At 37.4% G+C, this 18,746-nt stretch overlaps 1 protein-coding gene across 1 annotated transcript in view; it reads right to left on the reverse strand.

Moving 5' to 3' along the window:
* TNKS (tankyrase) overlaps nt 1-18,746 on the reverse strand; it is a 201,564-nt gene that overhangs the window by 71,018 nt on the left and 111,800 nt on the right. The window contains exons 6-8 of the mRNA XM_003412556.4: nt 4,817-4,911; nt 3,304-3,370; nt 2,816-3,002 (exon numbers count right to left, since the gene is read on the reverse strand). Coding sequence (XP_003412604.3) covers nt 2,816-3,002; nt 3,304-3,370; nt 4,817-4,911 — 349 coding nt within the window. The remainder of the gene's footprint in view (nt 1-2,815; nt 3,003-3,303; nt 3,371-4,816; nt 4,912-18,746) is intronic.

Consider the following 18,746-nt stretch of genomic DNA (forward strand, 5'->3'; position numbering starts at 1 on the left):
GAGGAAAAAAAAAAAAAGCAAACATTTTTTAAAAAAACAACTTCCTGTGTAGCGGTACTTTATCATTCTCAATTCCTCAAAGTATAGTGTTTAACATCAGAAACAAAAAATCAAGGTCAAATGAAATGAAAGTAAGCCGGTAAATTCAAATAACAAAATTATAGATTCTCATTTAATGATTAAGTTAGGGACGAATGAATTGAGAGAACTGCAGACCGCCGCATGTAAGGGGCAGGATTCTGACAGCTGCGAAGGAAAGTGATGTGTTGAGGAGCGACCTCAAGCAAAAAGCAGTTTTGCTTGAATCATCAGTTCAGAAAAATTTAAGCTGAATTCAAATCATTCTGGCATTTTCTCTAACGACATATGTTCTAAAAGTATCAAAGTGATAAAGCAATTTTATCTTTTAAATTACTCTCCTAAGTCCAAGAAATATAGCTTGGAAAAAAATTAGCAAGCAAATTCATAAAAAACATTAAAAAAAGACTTTGCAGCACTAAGTAAATTAGGAAATTATAATGCAATTAAACAGCATGATATTTTCTTAAAAAACAAAATGTGAAATATTCCTTATCTTTTAGAAAAGAAGTAAAGATTCTGGCCCAAATTGATTTTCTACATATATGAAAAAAAAATTTTTTTTTTATATATATAATTGACAAATATTCAAGATTAAAAATAAATAACCCAAAGGAGGGAAAATCTATCAGCTTATAATTGTCCTTCTAAACATCTAAATGTAAAAGTAACACAAAGATCCGTTCTGACACCTCAGGGAAGTTGTTAGGAAGGGCGTAAAGCTGCAAATGACTCAAACGGACCCTGAAAACTTCGTATTTACGAAACGCCTGAGAGTGACTCTTTCTAAACGCACTTTTACAACAAGAATCAAAGCTACTTTCAGTATTTTCAGCTCTCAATATGTGCAGACTTAATCTTATTTGTGTTCAAAAAGATGACAAATAAATAGGTAAGAAAGAGCAGAAAATGTGTGTAAGGAAAATGTTGTATCCATGTGCATGAGAGAAAAATATTTTGTTTCCTATATGATTTTCTTTAAAAAAAGAAATTGTAAATGTGAACATGGTAATGAAAACTGCAGTTAGTAAAGGTTCAACTTTGTTAAGTCATTTTCTTCAAATAATTCCTTGGCAGAATCTTATTCGATGAAATAGATATTAAAAAGTCTGAAGAGTATGCCAGTCAGGGAACTGTGCCTTTTATAAAACTATATAAATTTAGGTTAAATTTTCATGTCTACATTGGAATAAGAAAGGGCAGTGAAATGCAATATAAAAACATATACTACTACTCATAATTTAGACAAATGGTTGAAAGAAGGGAAAAGAGTCAATTGGTGACATGGGGACAAAGTTGAGCCAGGCTATAAAACTACAAAAAGAGAAAACTATAAGTTTTAAGTTAAGTCAAATCTAATTCAATAAACTTGCTGGGCACATACTACGCACAACAATACACTGAGCTAGGTGGGGCTGGGTAGATAAGTAGGCCCAAATACAGATGCCATCAACACATTTTTATTAGGTACAAAGCACTGTGCAGGTGCTAAGACAAAGAACAATAAAACCAAAGGTCTTTCTCTCTAAGAATTTAAATTACATTGGAAAGACAGAACACACATGTAGAAAAATGAACTCTATAATGCAAGACAGCATATGGTAAGAGCCGCACAGCTGGGAGAGAGAATAAATGCATTACCAAAAGGACTCACTACGAAGACACCTGCCCAGTTGCAATCTGGTTTGTGCTAGCGTGTAATCTGCTAGGTATCATTTGTTCAAGTACCAAAACAAGTTTAAATTTCCACTTAAAACAGATGAAAATTTCAGGGAACTCTTCTTGGGTTAAGATAACTAGATTAAAACCTGTTGAAACATAAATGACGCCAGCATCATTTTGACTGTGCCTTTTCATTAAACTACCACTTAGCAAAGATTTTCTCAGGTGTTTAACTTACCTAAGCAAGTGTCTAGAAATTGAGATAAAGACTCAAAATGCCTCCACTGAAAGGATTTTTAAGAGAAGCTGACCATGAAGGAACATGTAGAAATGTGGGGGGGTAGCAGAAGTTAAGGTGAGAAAATGAGAAATGTTAGCCTTTCACATAGGCCCAATTCTTATATCCTTGGAGGCTACACCAAAAACTGGTACAAAGTTTTCAAAAATTCATCCATCATAAAATAATGAACATGGACTGCGGTGCCGGTTACATGACTGCATGTGCTTGTCCAAAGTCACAGAACTATATACTAAAAAGGACAAACCACACTAGATGCAAAGTATTCTTTAATTTAAAAATAAAACAAAAAGCTTAAATGAGATAATGTGGGTAAGGTGCTTACACAGGGCTTGAGAAATTGAGCTCGAAAATGGTAGATATTATCTATTATCAATAGCATAAGAATATAAGCTCCAGGAGCTTAGAGATTTTCTTCTGCTTTGTTCACTGTTGCATCCCCAGTGCCTGGCACATAACAGGTATTCAATAAAGGATTCGGGATCGACTCCTTCTCATTAGCCTTTAAAAAAAAGAAGTCTCAACGCATGAATTAGAACCAGGTTTAAATAAACACAAAATATATACAAAGTATGTATACAAGTAAGATTCCTGTGGAATTCATGAAGAAAAGTATATGTTTAGCAATGAAGGTGATAAACTTTTAACGATTATAAACTTCCAAGAACTGAAGACTAATTATTTCAATTAGACAAAACACTAGCCCTAATAACTAAAGAGAAATGTGACATTTTAATTTACACCAAGCAATGCTGAGTCGAGGATATGAATACATACAAGTCAATCTCTCCCGGAGCTCAGGAGTGGGAGCCATATCCACAGCACTTTTGCCGTGGCAGTTGACTAAGGTAGGGTCCGCACCATGACTAAGTAGCAAAGAGCAAACTTCTACACGATTCTTGGAAGCAGCCTCATGTAGTGGAGTAAACTGCCAGAGATCCATGGCATTCACACAAGCTCCATGCTGAATTGAGAAAAAACTTCCAGGTCAGTGATCATTTCACTGGATCAAAAAAAAACTCAGAACACATTAATTTCACTATAAATTTTGGTTACAACTCTTGGAAATGGCAGTAAATTAATTCCAACTTTAAAAACAGCTGAAAATAAGTTGAATACAATGGTTTCAATTTTTTTAGGCAATGATAATATTTTAAAAACTATTTTATTCTCTTAAAAATCTTATTGCCCCAAAAAACATGAAAATTCATTACAAGTTAGAAAATAACAAGGAAAAAATATTCAGTATTTTTACTTTCTCCTACCTTTAGCAACAGTTCTGTGACTTCATAATGTCCATAGGAACACGCATTATGAAGAGGCACAAGTCCACTAAAGGAAAAAAGGCAAATTAAAATACTTAATGTCCAACAGCCTGTAGTCATTTATCCATGAAGTGCTAAGAAACAAAAATCTAGTAAATCCCAACAGAATTATAAAAATAGTTTCAAGTTTTGATACAAGAATTCAAAGCCCAGCTTATGCTCAAACATGTTATGTTTATCATAGTCCTTAACGATGACAATAATAATACCAACGTAAAGAGCATTTAGGTAAACAGAAGGACGTGTCCTAACTGGCATGTTTTACCTATTAAGCATTTACCAAAATAATAATAATGATAATTTGTAGTAAATGGAAATATTCCTACTATTTTAGTCACTTTTGTGGTAATTTCCAGCATATGAATCAAATATCTAACCTATTATAACTTGCATATCAAAGGATTGTTCTAAATGAGTCAGAAGCCCTTTTTTGTGGTGTACTTATCCTGACGGCTCACCTATTGTACACCCATCTGTTGTCAGACAGGCACAAGGAACCAGAGATGTACAAGAGCATCAGGCACTTATGTCCCTATACTATCGGGACATCGTTCACGTACGGCACAAAACCTGGCAAAGCCAAGAGAGAAATAAAACACCCAAAAGTGCAGAGTTGAAATGGATAGATTCCCCTTCTGAAAACTGTCTCAGGTACTGAGTTCTTCATTTTATGTTCCTGACATGGAAAGGGGCAACGTGGAAGAAACCTTCCTCCAGGGCATGTCTTCTCTATGCTACTCAAAAGTGTAATATGAATCTGCTTTACCTGGGGAGTAGGTTCGATTAGCTTTAAGTATCTTAAGGTGGGATAATGAGAAGTGTTAACCCATCACATAGAAGGGCAAACCCAAGTCATAGCAGACCCAACTCATATATCATGGATTCTAGATAGAAAACCGGCACGAGGTTTTCCCAAATTCATCCATTCATAAAATAAACGACATAACTGCTTTCTTCTCACCCCCACCCCCATTAAGGACCTCTTAGGCTTTCTCAGTTTAGATGTTTGATTATTTCACCAGGAAAAAAGAATTAGGATGCTTTACACTTATGAGTTTGCTTTATTAATAAGAGATGATCCTTTCATACGTGACAAATATGACAGCCATGCTACTAGATTATCAGAATTTTCTATTTATCTGTTTTATCTGAAATGCAATTAAGAGTTGAAAAATTAGTAACTGCAATTGAGAGAAACAACTCTTAACTTCATATAATAGAATTGTAATAAAATTAAACTGATTCATGAGAAATATCATTAATAAATAGAAGCATGAAAATGAAGTCTGATGTCAAAGCTGTAAACATTTTTAAAGTGCCGTAAGCTATAAAGAAATGGGATATATGGCTTCCTTTGCTTAGTGCTAAAACTTTTAGCATATCAGATAATGAAAACAAAACCAATAACAAGCCATGAATGGACCCACTTAAAGGAAACGAGTGATACACCTACCCTTTGTCTTTTGCATGAACGTCAGCACCGTGCTGAAGAAGAAGTTGAACTATTCGAACTCGGTTGTAGCCCGCTGCTAGATGTAAAGGAGTAGACTAGAAAAGAAAAAAAAGAATTACTGTCCCTGCTTCACATAAATAATTTTTGCTTTGCCATTTAATCTGTATTCAAATTTAAATGGATATTAATATACACAGAAAAATACTAGCTTGAAATGCCAAATTTCACAATTGGCTGGGAGATAGTTCCTTCATCTCAAGGGCAAATTCTAACTTCAGTGCCATCCATCTATTTCCCCTATTTGTTTTTCAAGGCCCTCATTAATCAAACTCCACCCTACCTACCGATGCTAAAGCAAATGGAAGAAAAGGTACAGTAAAAGAGCTGAACAGAAGATTTCAAAGGGCAGTTTGAGGTGACAAAGTAAACTACTATAATGAAATGTGCAAAGACCTGGAGTTAGAAAACCAAAAGGGAAGAACACGTTTGGCACTTCTCAAGCTAAAAGAACTAAAGAAAAAAGTCAAGCCTCGAGTTGCAATATTAAATGATTCTATGGACAAAATATTGAATGACATAGAGGCATCAAAAGAAGATGGAAGGAATATACAATACACAGAGTCACTGTACCAAAAAGAATTGGTCCATCTTTAACCATTTCAGGAGGTAGCACATGATCAAGAACCGATGGTACTGAAGGAAGAAGTCCAAGCCACACTGAAGACACTGGCGGAAAAAAAAAAGCCCCAGGAATTGGCAGAATGCTAATTGAGACGTTTTGACAAATTGATGCAATGCTGAAGTGCTGACTCATCTATGACAAGAAATTTGGAAGACAGCTACCTGGCCAACTGACTGGAAGGGATCCATATTTGTGCCCATTCCACAGAAAGATGATCCAAAAGAAAATGGAAATCATCCAACAATATCATTAATATCACACACAAGTAAAATTATGCTGAAGCTAATTCAATAACAGTTGCAGCAATACATCAACAGGGAAATGTCGGAAATTCAGGCCAGATTCAGAACAGGACGTGGAATGAGGGATATCACTGCTGATGTCAGATGGATCCTGGCTGAAAGTAGAGAATATCAGAAAGATGTTTATCTGACTATGCAAAGTCATTCAACTGTGTGGATCATAACAAATTACAGATAACACTGTCAAGAATGGGAATTCCAGAACACTTAACTGTGCTCGTGCAGAGCCTAAACATAGACCAAGAGGCAGTCGTTCAAACAGAAAAGGGGGATACTGTGTGGTTTAAAGTCAGGAAAGGTGTGTGTCAGGGCTGTATCCTTTACCACACTTATTCAATCTATATGCTGAGCAAATAATCCCAGAAGCTGGACTATATGAAGAAGAACGGGGCATCAGGATTGGAGGAAGACTCATTAACAACCTGCGATATACAAATTACACAACCTTGCTTGCTGAAAGTGAAGAGGACTTGAAGCACTTACTGATGAAGATCAAAGTCTATAGCCTTCAGTATGGATTACACCTCAACATAAAGAGAACAAAAATCCTCACAACTGGACCAATAAGCAACATGATGATAAATAGGGAAAAGGCTGAAGTTGTCAAGGATTTCCTATTACTTGGATCCATAATCAATGCCATGGAAGAAGTAGTCAAGAAATTAAAGGACACATTGCATCCGGCAAATCTGTTGCAAAAGATCTCTCTAAAGTGTTAAAAAAGTAAGATTTCATTTTGCAGATTAAGGTGCACTTGACCCAACCCATGGTGTTTTCAATCACCTCATATGCAACTGAAAGCTGGACGATGGGTAAGTAAGACCAAAGAAGATTTGATGCCTTTGAATTATGGTGTTGGCAAAGAAGAGTGAATATACTATGGACTGCTAGAAGAATGAACAAATCTGTCTTGGAACAAGTATAGCCAGAATTTCTGCTCCTTAAAAGCGAGGATGGTGAGACTTCATCACATGTACTTTGGACATGTTATCAGGAGGAAACAGTCCCTGGAGAAGGATATTATGCTTGGCAAACTAGAAGGTCAACAAAAAAAAGGAAGAACCTCAACAAGATGGATTGACACAGTGGCTGCAACAATGGGCTCAAACACAGCAGTGATTGTGGGTATCGTGTAAGACTGGGCAATGTTTTGTTCTGTTGTACACAGGGTCACTATGAGTGTGAACCAACTCAACAGCACCTAATAATAACACACCAACCCTCCCTAGCCTGCGTTGTTTCTTATCTCTTTGTAACATGAACCGTCCTCGCTGTTCAGAGAAGACACACCAGGGCACACATACCCCATGACTGGACACAGTGTCCCTTATCTTACTCAAATCCTGCCCATTTTTCAAGTTTTAACTTTTAAATCCCAATTCAATCATAAGGCCTTATCTGAAAATCTCGTTCTCAAAATTTCTCTTTAAGAGAAAAGGTTGAAAAGCATCCCTAGAGAACTATTTTTAGAAACTTTAGGGGAAACAAAAGGACAACGTACTCTATTCATTCCATATGGCTGCTAGTAATAGGTCAAAACAAATCTGCAATATTGAATGTAATGAAATATATCAAGGTAATATATATCTTGATAAAATACATTCTTATATATCCTGTACCACATACCAAATCCACTGCTGTCAAGTCAATTCTGACTCAGAGAAACCCTACAGGACAGAGCAGAACTGCCCCATAGGGTTCCAAGGAGCAGCCGGTAGATTCAAACCGCCCACCTTGTGGTTAGCAGCTGTAGCTCTTAACCACTTTACCACCAGGGCTCCATATATCTTGATATCTTGATAAAATAGTATAAATACAGGAGGAAAATATAGTTTCTTCCCGACTAATTCCTGTCACATTTAAATTTGAACCAAGTTATTAATCACTGCTTAAATTCAATATTGTAATTAAAATAATCAAACTCCTCATCTTTTCTGTTGATCAGAAATAACATTATTTTAATTAAAGGCTTCTTTGCACCCATAGTAATTTTTCCATATTTGCTCATTTACTTAAAGTTTAAATACTATAGCAGCTTTTCACACAAGATTTAACATTTTTTTAATGTGCTTTCCTTCATTTTTCCTGTTTCCTATTTGGGACCTTAAAATTTAATAAGCTTTTTGATTCATTTTCTTCACATACTCCAAATGACAAGCGACAAGAGAAGTCCTCCATATTGTACTGTCTTATCCCGTAGTATTGTCAGGGTACTCCATGAATTTCATATGTTCTGAGAGTCTTTAAGTTTAGAAAATATCGTCAAGCAATGCACAGCTGATAATGAGACCATGCAGAACTTCAGAAAGTCCTGAAAGGAATGTGAAGAACCCTTATTATACTCCCAGGCCTTATGAAACCCTTAGGAAAAGTTGTATTGCCTATGTACCCCAGTTTCTTCGTGTGTAAATTAGGATAAAATCACTCATCCTAGCTGTCTTAGTTTCATAGTGCTGCTATAACAGAAATACCACAATTGGGTGGCTTTAAAGATCAGAAATTTATTTTCTCACAGGTTAAGAGTCTAGAAGGCTGAATTCAAGGGGCAAGCTCTAAGAGAAGGCTCTCTCTTTCTGTGTGCTCTGGGGGAAGGTCCTTGGCGATCATGTAGTACAAAGCAATGATAAAAGTAATTTTCTACTTGCTGGGATAATTAACAGTGTAATTTCAGTTTTGAATAAATAAAGCAGACTCATTTGTAAAATATTCATGCCTGTTACTTGATAATTCATGGTGACTGTAAACTAGTTAACACAAGAAGCAAACATTTAAGAAGATATCACTGCATACAGGACAGTAACGTTGCCAGGTTGTGAATGTCAGATTTAGTCTAACAACAAATGCTTTTGTTGAGAATATTTTAAAAGACAAAAGCACATAGAGTGGGAAACTATGAAACAACTGCAAATGCAAAAACTTATCTGTATCTTCATATTATATGATGTTTACAGAAAAAAAGAATATTTATTTAAATAAATCTCATAATTCAGAGCTTCCTCTAGAGCCAAGAGAATAGGTTGGATTCAGGCCGTAAGAAAAAAACAAACTTCAATATATCTATCTTTGCTTTTTATAAAATAGATCTGCAGCTCAGTATAAAGCACTTAAATTAGCTTTGACCTGTCCTGTAAATTAACAAACTGCACAGCTAAAACAGTGACACCTGACAAGCCCGTTGTAAACAGTGGATGCAGCCCCTGAATGACTGTCACACAAGTCCAGGCAGCATGGTAGAAGGAAATAAGTAAAGATCAGGTGTGCATTCTGGCTTTGAGCTAATTTTTTAACATCTCTAAGCCTTGGCTTCCAGTAACTGTAAAATGGAAATTATAAATAAATTCCTACCATGCAGGGTTGTTTTATGGATTAACAATAATTATATAAAGCACCTAATACAGTATATGTCACATAAAAACTGCTTAACAAATGGTAGTTTCTATGTAATTATAACTTAATAAGTTATCACCTTATTAAATATCCTACACACTTAGATGCTATTTCTTCACGGTCATTTATCAATCTTCTTCTTACTTGACCTACTGGCATTATTTGACATAATCGTTCACTTCCTCCTTCTTGAAATGTTTTGCTTCTTGGTGTCTAGGACACCACAGTCCCAGTTTTCCTCCTACCCTGATGGTCACCCCTTCTCAGTCTTCTTTGCTGGCTGCTCCTCATCTTTTCCACACTGAAGTGACCACTCTCCTTCATCATCTATACTCATTCCTTTGGGGATCTCATGCAGTCTTGTGGCGCGTAAACCATAACCCGACAACTCCTCAGTTCTATCTCCAGCCCAGTCCATCTTGCTGAACTCCAGGCTCTTACAGTCCAACTGCTGACTTGATATCACCATATGGACATCTAGCTGGTATCTCATGCTTATTATGTCCAAAAGTTAGCTCCTAGTATTCCCCCAAAACCTACTCCTCAGGAATACTTGGTCTTCCATTGTTGTTGGGATTTATTCAGTTTTAATTGGCCTCATTTGTTCACCATTCCCTCTGCAGTAGAATTCCTTTTTAAACCATGAAAATAACATATCCTCTCTGTGAAAATTCAGCTCGTACAGAAAGGTATATAATAAAAAGCAAAGAGTGTTCTCTATTTCTCCCTCCAGCCCAGCAAACCTCCTTTCCTAAAGGCAATCACTGCTACCAGTGTCACACGTGTCACTCGGGATGTCTTCCTGTGTGTATCAGCGTGTGTATGTGTGCGTTTTCTCTGAGTTCTTTCTGTTGCTGCTCTTTTTACACTAATAGGTTTGTATCATACATACTCTTTACAATTTGCTTTTTCCTTTTAGTATGTTAGTACCTATAGGTCTATCTTAGTCTTCGTAATGGCTGTGTACTACTTCTTTTGCACGTACATAGTTATTTTCCAATCATTTGTAAATGGACATTTAGGTGTTTCTACCTCTGCTCTGGCTATCTTATCAAACCACATCTCATTCAAACCTCTCACTTAGTTAAGACAGATCAGTGTTTCCCTTTTACAAATAAAACAGTAAATCAGCCATTAATACAAAGTTCCTGAGAAAATGTAATGAACACACCATCAGAGCTTATTAAAGGTCCCTCAGGCACAGAGGCATGACTAATCTGCTGGCTAGGTAGAGCTAAGAAGCTCTCTGAGACAGTGATACTCAAATCAGAGTCTAAACAAAGGAAAAGCTAGAGAATCAATATGGGCACGACTCCACGGAAATAAATACATCTCACTGCTGATGCTTGTCTTTTGAAGGGATAGTTTAGGCTAATGAAGATTAGGCGGTTTGCTTGAAGTTTCTCAACTCTTGGCCTATTATTACAAAGAGATTTTAAGGAGACTGAAAATTGATATCACAAAGTAGAATGGAGCAAACAAACAAAAAGCTACTTTATTCACGTCTTTCTAAAAACCAGGCGTCTTCTAACTTCTCTCCTATAGAATACAACCACTAGATCCCTTTATAATAATATGCTTTCTTCCCCATGATAAGACTTTTCCTCTGGTCCTGGCCCTCTTGTCAGTTATTCTCTAAGGCACGGTACTAAACACATCTAACAACAGATATGGTCTCAACACAGGGGACTGCATCAGGACCATTCGTTGTTGTCATTAGATGCCATCGAGTCGGTTCCGAATCACAGCGACCCCATGCACAACAGAATGAAACACTGCCCCGTCCTGTGCCATCCTTACAATCATTGTTATGCTTGAGATCATTGTTGGAGCCACTGTGTCAGTCCACCTCATAGAGGGTCTTCCTCTTTTCCACCGACTCCTGTGCTTTGCCAAGCATGATGTCCTTCTCCAAGGACTGATCCCTCCTGACAACATGTCCAAAGTATGTAAGTCACAGTCTCGCCATCCTTGCCTCTAAGGAGCATTCTGGGAGCACTTCTTCCAAGACAGATTTGTTCGTTCTTTTGGCAGTTCATGGTATATTCAATATTCTTCGCCAACACCACAATTCAAAGGCGTCAATTCTTCTTCGGTCTTCCTTATTCATCGTCCATCTTTCACATGCGTATGATGCCACTGAAAATACCATGGCTTGGCTCAGGTGCACCTTAGTCTTCAAGGTGACCTCCTTGCTTTTCAACACTTTAAAGAGGTCCTTTGCAGCAGATTTGCCCAATGCAATGCGTTGTTTGATTTCCTGACTGCTGCTTCCAAGGCTGTTGATTGTGGATCCAAGTAAAATGAACTCCTTGACAACTTCAATCTTTTCTCTGTTTATCACGACGTTGCTCATTGGTCCAGTTGTGAGGATTTTTGTTTTCTTTATGTTGAGGTGCAATCCATACTGAAGGCTGTGGTCTCTGATTTTCATTAGTAAGTCCTTCAAGTCCTCTTCACTTTCAGCAAACAAGGTTGTGTCATCTGCATAACCCAGGTTGTTAATAAGTCTTCCTCCAATCCTTCTTCATATAGTCCACCTTCCCAGATTACCTGCTCAGCACACAGATTGAATAGGTACGGTCAAAGGATACAACCCTGACGCACACCTTTCCTGACTTTAAACCACTCAGTATCCCCTTGTTCTGTCTGAACAACTGCCTGTTGATCTATGTAAAGGTTCCTCATGAGCACAATTAGGTGTTCTGGAAATTCGCGTTCTTTGCAATTCGTTATTTGTCATTAACACGCATGAACCATCCCTGTAGTTCTAACGTATTAATATGTTTTTAAGCCACAATCTCTAAAAGGGAGGGGAGAGGTTCAACAATAGTCCCAGCTTCCTCACAGAGCGGTTTTGAGGCTAAAATGACATGGAAGATATAAAAACATTTTGAAAATACAAAGTACTCTTTAACCTCTTTGGGTGCTCGGGCTCTGGATAGGGTGTTCAGATATGGACTAATCTGGCTGAATGGCAGGAAGAGTTTGTCCTGCAGGGCAGGGGTCTCCTTGGTAGTTCTGACTGTCTTTGATCCACAGGTCATCATACATTAAATTCTACCAATAACTACAGCGTGACCATACCATTGGATAAAGGCCCCAGAAATGTGGGGCTTCTTAATAAAAGAAACTGTATAAAAATAGTAGGTAATGAGGACAAGGAAGAATAACAGAATATTGAGATCAGAAGGCATCATTTATTCAGCCTCCTCGCCAGTACAGTATTTTTCTACTTATCTCTGGCAGACACTCATTTTGGTCTCTTCTTAAACTCAACCTCACCAGTTACCTAAACTGCTTTTCACAGGAGAATTTCCTGACTACCTTCCTGGTCACCCTCTAGTTGATTAAATTCTTTTGTAAAGTATGACCATCTATCCCTCCGTGGTGCAAATGGTTAACGCTTGACCACTAGCTGAAAGGTTGGTGGTTTGAACCCACCGAGAGGTGCCTCAGGAGACAGGCCTGGGGATGTCCTTCTAAAAGGTCACAGCCTTGAAAGCCTTATGGAGCCGTTCTACTCTGCAAACACGGGGTCACCACAATCAGACTCAACTCCACAGCAGCTAAGAACAACAGCGAAGGATGACACACAGATCAGATACTGATCCACGTACGGCCTGATCCGAACCAATGAGCTCTCGTTTCTTTAATGTATTCAAGGGGAGCCTAGATGACAACCTGTCAGAGCTAACAGTGAAGGTTCCACCACTGCACTGGGAGGTTGAACTAGATGCCATTTAAGGCCTCTCCAAAGAACATTCTATGAATTCTAGGTAGACTTCACAGAGACAGAATACTAGCTGACTGGAATTCTATAGCCTCGGAGAGGACATTCTTCCAAAGTAGCACATGTACTACCTTTAGGAAGGAACTTAAGGCATTCAAAATTTGCAGAATTTATGAAATATTAAACAAAGTTCTTATTCCAACTGCCTTATGTAGTAAAAATTTATTTTTAAAGTGAGAATATACAGGGACTATCTTTATTTTCAGTGCATGTACTGGGTAGAGAAAGAAAAGGGAAAGGAAATGAGAAGACAAGAAAGAACAAAAACTCCATAGGGTAATCTTTGTGAGAGTAAAGCTCTGAATGCCAACTTAATTCAATTTTAACTTAACATTATCACTGTGAAAACTCCAAGGGGATTTTTTAACAGCCAGCAATTTGTGTTTCCCTTTTCCAGCCTCAGCATCAGCAGAATTGAAATATATGCATGAAAATGAGTTTCTAGCATCCTCTCTTAGGGTTTGTATGCTTAGCACTCTCAGAAGGTGCAACATTAGTTTTGCATTATTTAATGAGAAACAGCTGGCAGACTTTATGGAAACCAGGTTTCTTAGTCTGATAGTAACTTGTTGTTTTAGACTTTAAGGGGAAAAGTGTTCATATTACTCAAACCTCACATGAATTCCTTTTTATAATTAATATTTGCAATCTTAGGTTTACGTACCTAAGCATCAAAGATTCTAACTAACCTATAACAGACAGACGACTCATTCATGAAACAGTAAACAAGATGCACACTGAAAGATTACCTAGCACGGAATTATTTTATGTTAGATCATTAGATAGTCAAAATAACTTGTAAACTGGTGGACTCACAAATTCCTGAGCTGATCTGGTGGGGCCCTGGTGGCACAGTGGCTAAGCATTTGGCTGATAACCAAAAGGTCGGCAATTCAAATCTACCAGCTGCTCCTTGGAAATCCTATAGGGCAGTTCTACTCTGTCCTATAGAGTTACTATGAGTTAGATCAACTCGACAGCAATGGGTAAGGAGTCCTGGTGGCATGGTGGTTAAAGCGACTGGCTGGTAACTGGAGGGTTGGTAGTTCGAACCCACCAGCAACTCTGCAGGATCAAGATGTGGCAGTCTGCTTCTGTAAAGATTACTAACTTGGAAACTCTATGGGGTAAGTTCTACTCTGTCCTAAAGGGTAGCTATGAGGGCTGGGAATCTACTCCATGGCAATGGGTTTGGGTTTTTTTTTTTTTTTTTTAACAGCGCTATGGTTTTAGAGAGACGCTGCCCCCTCAAAGTTCCTTCAGTGACAAGGTTGTTCTTGTTTCCGGGTTTGCACATATGAATGCATCAACCAAAGGCTGCTAAGAGCAGAGATCTCTAGCTCTGTTCTCTGCCATTGTTCCCCAACTCAGGTACTGAACCCTTTCTAAACCAGCGGAGTACTTCAGTGGGCATTTTTATGGTATCAAAATAGGGCGTTATCATAGCATCAAAAATTAAAGCATCTTTATAAAAGGAAAATCAAAATATGAAACATTTTATATTTAGAACTAGTCTGTTTCCAAATTTACTTGTGTAAAAAAAATACCCAAATATACATTTCAAGTGACTGTGTATGGTATTTATAGTATATTTCTAAGGTTTTACTATTCATGTCATCCTTGTTAGAGAAAAATGTCCTCTTAGTCAATGAAACAGTTTTCTTCTAAATAGTACAGTATAAAGATTGTTGATACTTTTAGAAATATCCTTTTATAATTCTAATTCAACTAGTGAGTAAATTGCTATGAGTCAAAATTGACTCAATGGCAATGGGCTTGGCTTTTTGGTTTAATGAGTGAATGGATGCATATGTATGAGAGAGAGTGAGATAGAAAAATAGACTTCCTAAGCCATTACTTCTAGAGCCCTGGTGGCACAATGGTTAAGTGTTTGGCTGCTAACCAAAAGGTCAGCAGTTCAAATCCACCAGCCACTCTCTATGCGGCACTTCTACTGTGTCCTATAGTGACCTGTCGGAATCAACTCGACAGCAATGGGTTTGGTTTTAGTTTAATAAAAGGCCTTTAAAAGACAGGGGTAGGGGTGGGCAACAATACGAGAATAACCAGGTCACTGGCAAGCAATGAATTAAGAAATGAATAGTTCATATTGGCTTTATATTGGGGCCAAACAACTGTTTCTAATCATGTTAACTCAAGCAATAGATCATTTCAGAGTTCCTATATCAATTATTAGCTCTTCAGTCTCCTGTTGCTACTTCTCATCAGGCTGGAAGAATTTCCTGAAATCAAACTTCTCTTTGTACTTAAATAAGCCTTCTATACAGTAAGGTTCACCCTTTACTAGAGGGATTTAAGAACTTTTTCCAGAATACTGTACGGTCAAATGATATCAAACGAAAAGTTTATTTGTTTAAACAAAAAAGAGTATACAGATAATCACTGCAAGGATGTTTTTTAAATATCTTTATCAAGTAATAGCTGATATATAAATAGTATATAAGTTATGAAGCATAATAATAAACACAGCGCACCATCCCAGTCAACTGAAGAACTAGGACATCGGCAATACCACTGAAGCCACCTTGTGTATTTCTGTCAGATCCTGTTCCCTTGCCACTCTCACGTACGGTTGTTTTTCAAGTTACTGTCGTATTTGTAATCTACCTACTAATAAAGAGTTTAGTCTACTTGTAGAGGCAGCAAAACACTTTAAACTTAGGCTTCAACAATTTTAAAAGGATATGGTGAAGTGTCACCTTTGTAATTTGACTTATAAACCAAATGTTAATAATTTGATAGCAATAATCCAGTACTCGGTCCTTTCCTATCCCTCAACTAGTCTAATGTAGCCACCTGCAGGAAACGTGTGCTCCTGGTTATGAGTGTGTAGGAGAACCCAAAGCTGGAGGAGGCTGGCTAAGTAAAGCAAAAATGAATTTCTAATTTTTCCCACCTGCTTTTTAACCGCTGTAGTCCGTGTCTACTGAAACTTCTTTTTCCAAAGAGAGAAATAGAGCACAGTTGGCATGGGTACTAATTACCCTCACCAGCAGAAATGTCACGCTTGACAAAACAGAGATAGTTTTAGTATACACGATTCCCTAATGAAAAATAGAAAAGCCCTCATTGTTACAAAATGAATATACAGAAACATAAAGATTTTATACAATATATATCCCAACCTAAGTAGGCAAAAGAATTTGCTTTAAGGGATTTCTCCATTATAATAAGACATGCATTGCTCAGCAAGATGTACCCTAAGCAGGTGATCTGATATGTAATTAAACCTAGGGTACCTGAAGAGTCCCGTAGACTTACTGTATTCTGACCTTCTCCTAATCCTAAGTAACATCTGAATTATGATCCATAGAAGCTGGAAACGAAAAACTGGCATGGCCTTTTATCCACCAAGATTTTGGCAAGAACAAAGAAGGACGATAGGGCACTAAAGGCCACGGGAAGCCAGGAATGTGCCCTGAGGTCATGCTAACACTTTCTTAAAGGGAGAAAAGGTTCTATATAAACTTTATCCCGGATACCATGAGCTTTTGTCCAGCGTAACTCTATAGACTCTTACACAATCCAACTCAGTACTATAGGTATATTAGTCCTAACTCTGATGAAGAGTAAATGATAAAATACATTGAAATCTTCAATGTTAAAAGTTCAAAGGTACTTTAGAGCTCATCTGAACCAAACCCTTCCCTTTCTAGGCTACAAAAAACAAGAACTCAGAGATACAATAAAACTTGTGGTGATCACATAATTAGTAACAGTCATAACTTAAAACTTGGTCTTCTAGCTTCAAGTTTCTGCTTTTTCCCTCAATACCATGACTCCCAAAAGATGCACTGGAAATTATTTTCTCAATCCTAAGAAAAAAAATAACTTAAATTGTAAGAGACAAATAAGTATATTTGGGGAGATATTTTTAAATCCTTTCTTATTCTTTCAAGCAGTTATGAAAGACCCATTTTTAGTTATCCATCTGAAAAAAGACATAATATTTCTTGCCCGATTGATAATAAACATTGAGTTCTGTTTTTTTATAATAGGGTATTTCAGTTACCTATTAGTCCATAACAAACCCTCCAACAATGGTAGGTGGGCTGGGCAGTTTTCTGCCCCATGTAGTGTAAGCTAGGGTACTAAGATGGCCAGTGTCACCTGGAGGCTGGAAAAGAGGCTCAGTTAGGCTTATTAGCCAGATGGGTCTCTCTAAATGGCTTCTTGGGCTGTCTCAGGGCATGGCAGCTGGGTTCCAGGAAGGAGCATTCCCAAAGTAAGAAACTGGAAGCTGTCAGGCCAATTCAAGGAATAGTCCTAGAACTGGCATGGAACCACTCCACCTATTTTATTCATCAAAGCACAAGCTAGCTCAGAGTCAATGTGGGAGGGTACAAGACAAGGGTATGAATGATGGGAGCCATGGTCTATTGAAGCGTTCTCAAAATAGCAATTTACCACACAGGGATTCTTAAGATACTGGTCAAACAAGATACTTAGAGAAGTGTTATACTGAGGGAGAAGGCTGTAAACCAAGAATCCTGAGAAATTCCATTTATATTACAACACCACAAATATACCGAGCCCAGACCCATTGCCATCAAGTTGATTTCAACTCAGCGGCTCTATAGGACACAGGAAAACTGCCCCATAGGATTTCCCAAGGAGCGTCTGGTGGATTTGAACTACCGAACTTTTGCTTAGCAGCCAAGCTCTTAACCACTGTGTCGCCAGGGTTCTACCACAAATACATGTAACCCTAAAAACTTAAATACAAACACAAAAAAATGCACTAATCTCATATACTCCTTACACTTCACTGGATGTTCCTCATGGAACTCGAATATTGCAACATTATTTTCAGCCAGAGGATAATTTTTAATAAATCTGGTCTTAAAAATGGGTGTATGTTTTCAAGAACATAGTTCTAGATTTATAAGCTGTCAATTTAAATAAATTCATTTATTCAATGTGATGCTGCGTGAGGAGCTAGGAGGTCAACCTCCAAAAGAATTAATTCAATTCTATGCTTTGATGATTATTTGGTCAATTACAGCTTCTTCTTATCTCAATGACACATGGATGTGAGCTTGGATAATATGGGCAGCTTAAGTGGGATGGTGACAGGAGTGTTGGAGTGCTCAAAAGCAGGTATGTGACTATTCTAAATACGTTCAAACTCCTCAAAAACTTATGACAGAAGTAGAAATCTAATTCCCAGAGGTTCTGCTATATCCTGCAAGCTGGACTACACACATTGATCGTATTATTTCACTGAATCTTGTCAAATACCTTGTGGAATGGGCGGGATTATCACCATTTATGAATGAGCAAACACTTACATAGTAGGAATCTGACATTTAAAGAAACCCTTCCCTTAATCTTTCCAAATTTAAATCATGCTTCTCCAATTGCCTGCTCATTTAAATTTGTAGTTTCTTACAGGAGGATATACTCATCTAAATACTAATGCTTTAAGAAAAAATGGGCCAGAAAAAGCCAAAAAACAAAAAACTCACCTTACACCTATCCTTTATGCTGTATCACAGCAAAAGGAATGACACCTTTTTAGTGCATTAGCCTCTATGTCCTGGATAATGGTTTAATCAGTCTAACTACCAAGTTTTAAGCTTCTTGTGAACTGGCACCGTTAACCATGTATTTCTTTATCTGTATACATAGTAGGTACTGAGTATTGAATGAATTAGGGAAGCAGAAAAAAAAAACTTGACATTTTAAAAATTATAATGCATCATAAAAATAAAGCACCAATCAAAACATTAGTTATTTTCAATA

The sequence above is a fragment of the Loxodonta africana genome, chromosome 19 (genome assembly GCF_030014295.1).
Source record: "Loxodonta africana isolate mLoxAfr1 chromosome 19, mLoxAfr1.hap2, whole genome shotgun sequence".
Lineage (NCBI taxonomy): Eukaryota > Metazoa > Chordata > Mammalia > Proboscidea > Elephantidae > Loxodonta > Loxodonta africana.